This window comes from Lontra canadensis, unplaced genomic scaffold (genome assembly GCF_010015895.1).
Source record: "Lontra canadensis isolate GAN:19392208 unplaced genomic scaffold, GSC_riverotter_1.0 scaffold66, whole genome shotgun sequence".
Classification (NCBI taxonomy): domain Eukaryota; kingdom Metazoa; phylum Chordata; class Mammalia; order Carnivora; family Mustelidae; genus Lontra; species Lontra canadensis.
The window spans coordinates 11471112-11480571 of NW_022631060.1; the positions used below are offsets into that span (position 1 = coordinate 11471112).

At 66.1% G+C, this 9460-nt stretch overlaps 2 protein-coding genes and 1 long non-coding RNA gene across 4 annotated transcripts; 1 reads left to right on the top strand and 2 right to left on the bottom strand.

The window, feature by feature from the left end:
* Window positions 1–354: 354 nt before the first annotated feature.
* Window positions 355–3553, bottom strand: RASSF7 (Ras association domain family member 7). The gene is given in 7 exon segments (XM_032879855.1): window positions 355–825; window positions 903–948; window positions 951–984; window positions 1061–1189; window positions 1346–2058; window positions 2243–2373; window positions 3051–3553. Coding segments are annotated over 6 exon segments (1329 nt in total). The 5' UTR covers window positions 2367–2373; window positions 3051–3553; the 3' UTR covers window positions 355–542.
* Window positions 3554–3631: 78 nt separating this feature from the next.
* On the bottom strand, window positions 3632–5367 carry LOC116880561. 2 transcript variants are annotated; one of them, XR_004385220.1, is made up of 3 exons: window positions 5303–5367; window positions 5094–5189; window positions 3632–3692 (listed from the first exon to the last, which is right to left on the bottom strand). It is a non-coding gene; the product is annotated as an uncharacterized LOC116880561 (long non-coding RNA). The 2 variants fall into 2 exon arrangements; XR_004385219.1 differs by having other exon boundaries at window positions 3637–3695.
* On the top strand, window positions 4398–9313 carry LMNTD2 (lamin tail domain containing 2). The gene is given in 16 exon segments (XM_032879856.1): window positions 4398–4758; window positions 4761–4832; window positions 4987–5194; window positions 5273–5425; window positions 5772–6123; window positions 6392–6463; window positions 6554–6642; window positions 6973–7262; window positions 7567–7693; window positions 7881–8070; window positions 8163–8282; window positions 8370–8587; window positions 8705–8755; window positions 8757–8926; window positions 9008–9060; window positions 9182–9313. Coding segments are annotated over 16 exon segments (2343 nt in total). The 5' UTR covers window positions 4398–4712.
* The last annotated feature ends 147 nt before the right edge of the window (window positions 9314–9460 follow it).

The window sequence follows — 9460 nt, forward strand, 5'->3', positions numbered from 1 at the left end:
CCTGCTACTGGTGAGGAGTAGGTCAGAGGAGGGGAGCCAGTCAGGAGAGGGCCCACACAGACACCCAGACCAGGCCTGAGGCTGCACTAAGGCCCTATACTATGCAACTCTCAATCCAGGCTTGGGCTGCGAAGGAGAGCCCCTGGGTGGGGATGGGCACAGCAGCTGGAAATGTGAGGCCCTACAAGCCCCAGTTTGGGGCCCAACTGACCACTGGTCCCTGGGAGACCCCTTTCTCAAGAGCCCTGGTCGTGGCCAGACCCAGGTAGCTTGGGGGACTCCCCAGTGACCCTGGCTGGTCTCAAGTTTTAGGGCCCACAGACCCTGTCCGGTACAGCTTCAGGACGCACCGAAGCCATTCTGGGCAGTTTATTGAGGTTTTAGGGTTGGAGTAGGGGAGGTGGCATGCCCATGTGTGTACGCAGGCTCAAAGAAGGCTACCTCCCACACACAAGCACACACCCACAGCTGAGCAGTGTCCACACGTCTCCCATCCCCCACAAGGAGCCGTGATCTTCGGGGTGTAGCACATTCTGAGCTGGTCATGCCTCCTGCCTGTCCAGGGGTCTTGGTAGACTCCCTCCACCCCCACACGGCGGAAAGCCCAGGGCCCTGAGGTGCTCTGTCTCAGGCCCAGGGCACCAGGGCTTCCCACTGCATGGGGGAACGACTCCTCTGTGACTACCAGCTCTCCTGTCATCCAGGTCAGGCTGGCCTTGGCTGCCCTTGCTCGTCGTGTCACGGGAGCCCGGGACCAGGCTGGCAGTGGACGTCCATTTTGGGGCCAGAGCTGCTACCTCCAGGAGTTCTGCCTCATTGGGGCAACTGTGGGGAGGGGACAGGCTGAGGGCACTGAGGACAGGAAGGCCCTGGCCCACCCGAAGTGGGGAAGACAGACATACTCTCTGGACTCAGGCTGGACACTAGAGCAGGATTCTGAGGGGTTCTCGTGAGGGGCTCTTCTCTGGCCGGAGGCAGAAGATCCTGTGGGGAGAGTAGGTCAGCTTGGAGCTGGGCCAGGCCTCCCACGCCCCTGGGCTCCCTCTGGAACCACTCTGACCTGTGTGCTGAGGGGGCCCCTGTCTGGCCGCGGGGCTGGTGGCAGTGCAGCCCCCGTCTGCTGGATGAACTCCTGCAGGTTGCACTGACGCAGCTCTCGGTTCAGCTCCTCAAGTTCCTGGGCTTGGGCCTGGGGCACATGGGGCCCTCAGGGGATGCAGCCACGGGGCTCCATGGCCTCGCGCTCTCCTTGGCCTGACCTAGAGGCCAGTCCCCAAATTCGCTCGCACTGGGGCCACTGGCAGGGGCTCGGGGGCCTGCGGGCTCACCTGTAGGGCGGGCTCACCTGTAGGGCGTGCTCGGCTGCCTGCAGGGCCCTGCTCACCAGGGCCAGGCTGCCCTGCACTTCTGCGCTCTGCCGCTCCTGGGCAGCCAGGTCCTGGCGCAGGCGTTCTGCTGCAGATGCTGTGGGCGAGGGGGGCCCGGGGGCCTCTGAGGCCAGATGGAGCTCCGCCTCCAGGGCACGGGCCTGGGCATCCAGGGCCTGTAGCCGGGCAGCGTGCTCTGCGGTGGCTGCGCTCAGGGCCTGCAGGCGCGCCTGCCCCTCCCGCTCCCGAGCCTGCTCCCGCCGAAGCTCCTGCTCCCAGAAGGCCTCCTGACCCAGCTCCGCTGCGTTCCTCCGCACCCTGCGCTCCAGGCCCTGCAGGTCTACACTGGAGCCTGGGACTGGTGCTACCGGGGCCACAGGGTCAGGTGGTGCATGGCTGGGGGCCAGTCCGGGGCACCCGAGGCTGAAGGTCCGTGCTTTGCGCTGCTCATGGCCCAGGGCTGGCCGTGGCTTCGGAGGGAGGCTGGCACGGACCGGGCAGCGCTCAGGAGGTGGGCAGCTGTCTGAGGAGGGCCTCCCAGCAAGGCTGGGCCCTGTCCGCCTCAGGACAAACTGGACATCACTGGCAAACTGCCCACAGGTGGCCTGGGCACCCACTGGACACTCTTGGGGCAGCAGCTGCCGTTCCTTTTCCCTGAGACGCTGCACGAGCACAAAGCGGCCCGTCTGGCCTGGGGTAGGAGGAGACAGGTCAGCCGATGTGCCCCCACCACCCCACCCTCCATCCACCTGGCTTGAGAAATTAGGAGAGGGCAAGAGGAATCAGCAGTCAGCCCTAGCCTTGGTGGGGAAGGGGACGGAGGAGGCCCCACCTCAGGTGCACCTGTTGGGCTATCTGTGCCCGAAAGGACTCACCTATTGCTTGGGCTAGTGCGAAGACTACTTCCTGACAGGTGGTTTGCTCTGAGACCCCACAGACCACGCGCTGTATGCCGTCCACCCACACCTTCAGCTCCATCGCTGCTAGCCCAGACAGCATCCCTGTCCTGCAGGAAGGACAAAGGCCAGAGAATCAGGCCCTGCCTGGCCCTACCACGGCCGGCTTCTCCTCTCCTCACCTCCCAGAAGTGGTTCAGGGCTACTGCGCGCCCCCCACCTCATGTCAGTCCTGCCCTCCTATAGCCTAGCCCCACACGCAGGTCATACACTGCGGGGGTGGAGGCACGACCAGCCCCCCCAAGGGGTAACCAGTGTGCCCTCCGGGAGCACTCTGAAGCTCCCCCACTGCCCAGCCTCCTCTTGCCCCGCCCCACTCCCCGGAACCAGGCGAATCATTAACCAGATCCAGCACTTCCTGCCTCCCCAGGCACCTGGCTCGAAGGGCACTGCCCCTCCCACGGGACGCCGAGCTCGGGCACCCAAGGGCGCCCTCACGAAAACACGGCTTCCCGCTGCCATGGGAACGCCCCTTCCCCGCCACTCCGACCTCGGCCCTCTGGAGCCGGGGAACCGCGCCGGGGCGGCCCTCGCCGGGGCGGACAGCGCCCTGGCCGCTCCCTCCAGCCGCTGCGCTCGCCCCCCACCCCCGGCCGCCGTCGCCGCCGCGGGGCCGCTGCAGGTGCGGCGCGGCCCCCACGGAGGCCCAGCCCGCGTCCCTCCGTCGGAGTTGCCGCCCGAGGCCGCGCCCCGCACGCAGGAGGACCCGGGCCCCTGAGCGGCTCACCTGGGCGCTCGCTGGCCTCCGGAACCCAGACTCGAACTGGCTGCTTCCCCGAGCCCGGCGCCGCCGCAACCTGCCGCCTCCAGCGCCGCGGGCGAGCTCCGGCTCGCCACTCCATTGGCCCGCAGCCCGAGGGCCCCGCCCCTCGCCCTCCTATTGGCTTCCAGGGTCGCACCGCCCGCCCTGAGCCAAAGCCCATTGGCCACCCCGCCTGCGCCCCGCCCCTCCCATTGGCTCCCCGCCCGCCCCGCCCCCGGCGGCGCCCAGGTGTGGGCGGAGCTCGGCGGCGCGGAGGGGCGGGCCGGGCCTCGTCCACGCACGCCTGAAGACCGCGAGCGACGCGGAAGCGCTCCAGGCCGGCTGGCGGCGCGCGGCACAGGTGTTTGGCTCCGCTTCCGGGCCCGCTTCCTCGGAAGCCTCCCAGTCCCATGCGTCTCCTGCCGAGGGAGGGGGCACCGGTCTGGGACCCTGCGATCTCTGCCCGTAGAGGGGCGGGCGCGGCCCGCAAGGCCAGGACCCGCCCCCGCCCCCCGACCCGGCACCGTCCCGAGGGCGGGGGCGCTGTGGGAGCCGGGTGGCGGGCGCGGGCCCTCTCTGGCTGCCGCCAGCCCGGCGGTCCTGATGGGGGAGAAGGCTGCTCTGAAGCTGCTGGGGACAGAGCAAGACAAAGACCCTGGGCTCTTTGCCCGCACCCCTCCCTGCCCCCAGTGGGGCCCGGCGCCCCCGCGACTTGTGGACACGTGGGCACCCTGAGCCTGAGAACCTCAGCCAGCCCAGCAGCCAGGGTCCCTCACAGCCTCCGTGCTGTCTGTGGATCGGGCGTTGGGAGCCTGCTCTGCCTCCTCACAATGGGCCATGGGGGGGTCCTCCCCAGCTCAGGAAGTCCCGGGGAAAAGCAGAGTTGAGGATCTTAAGGAATGAGGTGAAGGCTGGAGGACAATGGCCTGTGTGTCGGATCTGGTGCCTCACTTGTGTTCTGGGGCAGAGGGAACTGTTGTCATAGTTCTGATGCTGTCCCCAGGGCTCCCCAAGGTGGGAGATGGACTGGAGGAGGACAGGCTTCTGACTTGGGGTTTACGTAGGTGGGCATCAGCCTCTGAGTGGGAAGATGCTGTGGGAAGCACTTGGGGGGGCTCACTGATGGATAGAGTCCGGTAAGCCCCCATACACCGGGCAGCTGTGCCCTCAGTACCTGCCTGCTGCCACAGTGAGGGTGAGGAGGGACTGTGGGAGCCTCCCCAAGGTTGGCTGGGGTGGCAGACTGAGTGTGTGACCGTCTGTGAGTCTGTGAGCATGGCAGGGCCTGCTCGTTGCTCCATGGTCCCCTGAGCCCGCGAAGGCCATCTGGGTAACAACCCAGCCTTTCGGTTTCTCCTTCAGGCTGGGTTGGGAGGTGGGCCCAAAGCTCACTAAGGGCCCTGGTCTGGGGTTTCCCTGGAAGCTCCTGGTAACAAACAGCCCCTCCCCTTCTGGGTGCTGGTATCCATGGCAACACTCTAGAGCCTTTCTTTCCCTAGGCCCGCTTGGATTTCAGGCCTCAGGTGAGTGTTTGGGGTAAGGCCCTGGGCCTGGGGGCATCACAGGCAAAGGACCAGTCCCTTTGGGGACTCCTGCTCTAGGTTGAGAGACAGGACCTCAGGTCCTAGAAGGCACGGGTGATGGGGGATGACAACAGGAAATGTCCACGCAGGTGACATGTTGCCTGGGGGTGACCAGCTGCCTTGTCCCGGTCAGAAATACACAGATGTGGGCACACGTGTGACCAGCAGTCTAGTGTCCTGTGGGGTACGTGCACACACGCACACACACGCAGACCTCTTTGGAGTGGTGCTGTCTAGGGCTGTCAGACGTACGCACACACTCATGGCCTTGTAAGGAGAGCCCCGCAGGGGTAGCCACACATAGGACACAAGGATGACAGCCATACCACCCCTCGCAGCTCCCCTAGCAACACCGAGAATGGCGCCCGAGTCTTGCCGAGAGGATCAAGAAGCCGAGAAAAAGGCTCCCTTAACCCAGGTGGACCAAGAGCTGGTCAGCGCCCACCTGGAGCCTCCCGTGGGCGCACCTCCGGAGCCGGGGGGTCCCACATGCGCACAGGACGCCAAGCCCAGCTCTACACAGGGGGTCTTCTCCGTCAACCTACAGTAAGGAAGGGAGGGATGGGTGGCCAGACACTTGGGCCTGGCCAGCTAGGGGGCAGGGCCTGATCACTGCCATTGCAGGTTGGCCCCTGAGTCTCTGGACACTCGCACCTTGCGGCTACTGTGGGGCCAACGGGAGCTGGAGATCCAGGCTCTGCGGTGGGCCGTCCAGAACCGCCAGGATGCCCGGCACTGCCACGTCCTGCGTGAGGTGGCTGGGCTTCCACCTGAGAGGTGACCAGCAAAGTGCTAGTCCCCCAGCCCAACCCCGCCTCTGTCCTGGCCCAAACTGGTTTTTGTCTGACCCCCATCCCCAACCACCGGTCCTGACTGACACTGCAACTTCTTACTCTGGGCCTAAGCCTCATTTGAAGCCTGATCCTCTACCCTGACTCCAAACACACTGAGAGTTGCTGCATCTAGACCCCACCTGCAGCCCAGACCTCTCAGAGCCAGACTTGGCCTGGCTCACTGGAACCCTATGCCTTTGGGACCCCAGTGTCAGGGAAGAGGGGCCCCTCCTCCCTTCCTTGGCTGCTGACCTAGAGGCGGGGGCTGCTACGATTGCCCCTTCCCCCAGGAGTGCCCGTAATCAGGAAAAGTTCCTGCAAAATCAGGTCCAAAAGCTGACTGTGGACCTGAAAAAGCAGAAGGAACAGGCCCAGCTGGTGAGGGGCAGGAGGGACCAGGGAGTCGGGGAGGGGACCCAAGCTGGGGTGAGGGGCAGGGCCCAGGTAGGGGTTGGCCTTGGGGGGTCAGCAGCTGGAGAAGACCCTGCGCACCTATGCACCCTCTGGGAGCAGGAGAAGTCCCAGCTGGAGGAACGTCTGCTGCAGACCGCGACCGCCATGCAGCAGCTGGAGGCTGAGCTGCAGGCCTTCCAGAAGTCCTGCCTCCTGCAGCTGGCCCGCTCCTCCACCGGCAGTGTGGAGGTAAGCCCCACTCGGCCCACCCGCTCGCCTCCTGTGTTCCCCTCCCCAACCCTCCTTGGACGTCCCCTGGGTAGCTGTTGTCTCTCCTCTGGGTCCTTTGGTGGGGCTGGCCTGCCTGGGAAGCCTGTCTCCCCTCAGAACCACGGGGCAGGGAGGAACCCCCTGGTTCCACCCACCTGACTCACTGTGAACCTGTGCCTAGCCAGGTCAAAGGAGAGCGCCTCTCTCCCCCAGCCCCTGCCCACTGGTCTCCGCTCCCCGTGTGCAGGTGGTCACTGCAGAAACCCTGATGGACTTCAGCGACGTCTCTGAGAGTGAACAGGGCCCCTCCACTCGGGAGGTAAGAGAGGTGAGCAAGGTCCCCCATGTGCTCTCATAGCCGGCAGCCCTGTGGGAGGAGAGGGCCACGTGCCTGTTGCTTCCTGACCAGGGTTTCCAGCTGGAGGACGTGGACTGGAGCAGCATTGCCCAGCGGTATCCCAACCTCTTCAGCAACATGGAGTCCAGCTCAGACCCAAAGTAACTGCTCCTTGTGCACCCCTCCAGGGCTGCGGGGTGGGGGCGGGGAGAGCCTTGGCATATGTGGACCAGAGTCCAAGTTCTACCATTAGTATCCGAGGACAAGTCACTTTTACCTTCCAAGGTCAGCTCTCCCATCTGTAGGACGGGGTTCACAGTGAGGGGAAGGGGCTCCTCAGCCCTCACAGTCTTTCCAGGAGCCCTTTCCCCTTCCCCCACCCCCAGGTACCAGGGTGCCCCACCCCCTGGGGGGGGCTAGATGGGCGCGGGGCTGGAGTCTAGAAGTCAAAGGCAACAGCAGCAAGCAGATCAGCAGACTGTGGCCCACAGGCACCCACGGCCCCTGCCACCCCCAGAGACCCCACTGTTGAGCGAGTGGGGCTCGGAGCTGCGCAGACCAGGGACAGAGCAGCGTCTCAAGAGTGTCGAGTGGAGTTCCCTGCCCTTCATGGGCACGAGCAGCTCTGGGGGCGCGGACTCCGACTCCAGCAGTGGCCAGCTGGCTGAGCATTATTGTGTGCAGAAGGTGACAGGACACCCCCCATGCACGCCAAGCCATGACAAGCTAACGGAGGCCAGCTCCAGGAGCCTCAGCAGGGAAATGCAGACACAGTCTGGAGGTGGGGCGCAGCAGCTTTCTCTAGTTACTGCCCCCCTGCAAGGCTGTGATCTCTGCCCAAAGCCCTAATAGCGTGTCCCCCAACAGCTTGGTATTCATGACTGCCTGGAGCAAGGTCGCTGAGGCCTCTCCAGTCTCATCCCTGGGGGTTAGGGTGGTCTTGGAGGGTACCTGCTTGCTGCTTGTGCACTCTGGCTACCCACCCAACCCCCTCGTACTTGGGAGTTATCCCTCTGCTTCCCTCAGCCTCCCGGGTCCAGCCTTCCTGCTCTGGATCTGAGCTCCAGAGCTCTGCCTCTCCCCAGTGCACCTGCGGGGTGCTGTGCGTCAGTTTGGCCTCGCAGGAGATGTCCACAGTGCGTGCGGTGTACGGGGTGCCCCTTCCAACAGGTCTTTCCCTGGATCTCAGGATGGCCCAGCAGGACCAGCCAGGTAGGACAGTCCTGACCCTGACCGGGGAGCCCTGTGCAGTTCCTGAGCACCCGCATTCAGGGCGCCCCTGGAGGTGAGGGGTGACCTGGCGGGGTCCTGGCAGGAGGGGGTCTCCAACCAGGATGCACCAGAGGGGTGGCCAAGCCTCTCTGCGTAGTGCACCTACCCTCTTCACACCTCACCCCAGCCCAGGGTGTTCCTGCCTGAAGATTGTGGCAGTCAGTGCCCGGGAGAGGTTTGTGCGTGTCCTCAACCAGTCGCTGGAGGAGACTGCGGACCTGGGTGGCCTCACGCTGCAGCAGCTGGAGCACGGCTTTCCTGTGTGCATGTACCGCTTCCCGCCCCGCACGCTGCTGCCTCCGCGCCACCATGTCACAGTGTGTCCCCGCCCCCTGCCCCCTGCAACCCCGCGGTGGCCTCGGCTCAGGCCTGCACCGCTGCTCACCCAACCCCTGGCCATGTCCACCAGGTTTGGGGCGAGGGGCCCCGCAGCACCAAGAAGCACCTGCCCTCATCCTTGGGCCAGGAGCCCGTGCACTTCCACTCTAGCCGGGGCTGTGTGACTCTCCTCCTGAACCCCAAGGGCGAGGTCAGTGTGCATCCTAGCTGGAGGTGGGGTGGGAGTGAGCCCCGGTGGACAGGGGTGACCCCCGTGCCTCTCCTGGCCCGCCCACAGGTCCTGAGCGAGCATCAGGCCGCCCACTGCGTGTCCCCCGCCTCGAGGATCTTCGCTGACAGCACTGATTTGTCCATAGACCGCTTCCCGCTCCCAGAGGCCGGGCTGGTGGCTGACACCTGCACGCAGAGGCCCGGTCCTTGGCAGCTGCGGGCAGGCAGGGTGCAGGAGGCCCCCACCAGACGGCAGAGGCCCAGGTGGGCTCCGCGGGTCCCTTGGTCTCCACTTCCTCCCAGGACCCCCCTTGTAACACCCTAGACTCCCTGCTAAGGGCCGTACACCACCTCAGGTCCAATCCCCTCTGGGGGCCGCTCCGCAGGCTGGTTCCTGGTCAGGACACCAAATGCCTCCCCAGGTCTCGGCCTCTCCAGGCTTCGCACCCCCCCACCCGCCCCTTCCCGCAGGCGGGCTTCGGATCTCACGAGCGCCTCGCTCCACCAGGACGCGGGGCCTCTTCCCCCAGCTGAGCGCCAGCAAGACCTTCCGCCCGGGGGTGGTGCCAGCGCCGTCCGAGGCCGCCGAGACGCCGGCGCCGGAGCTCCTGCCCGCCATCCCCGGTGAGCGCGCAGTGCGCGGCGGGCGGCCCGGCGAGGATGGGGGAGGCCGGCCAGACCCCACGCGGTCATTGTTCCCCGCAGAGGCCGGGCTGCTCCTCGAGGACTGCCAGGTTGGGAAGGAGCCCAGGGTCCGGGTGAGTGAGTGCGCGCGCCCCGGCCCGCGCACCTTGGACCCCTCCCGTTACCGGCAGTGCCCCTTCCTCCGCGCAGGCCCCCGCCCTGGCCCCGCGCGCCTCTGAGGCTCTGCGCCCCCAGGTGTGCTGCAAGGGCGTGGACCGGGGCTGCCCGATGGTGGCATTGTCGGTGCAGAGCGCGGCTGAGAGCAGATACGGCTTCCGCTTCCTTCCCTGCCCGCCGGTCACCGCCGCCAGGAGGCCGCGGCTGTAGGCTGGCTGCACCCGGCGGGCGCCTGGGCCGAGGGGCGGCGCTGGGAGAGAGGCGGGGGAGGCGGGCCGTGCCGGTGGCAGCGTTTATTGAACCAACATCGCCTACGAAGTAAAGAGCATTCATGTACACCTGAGAGTCGAGAAGGGT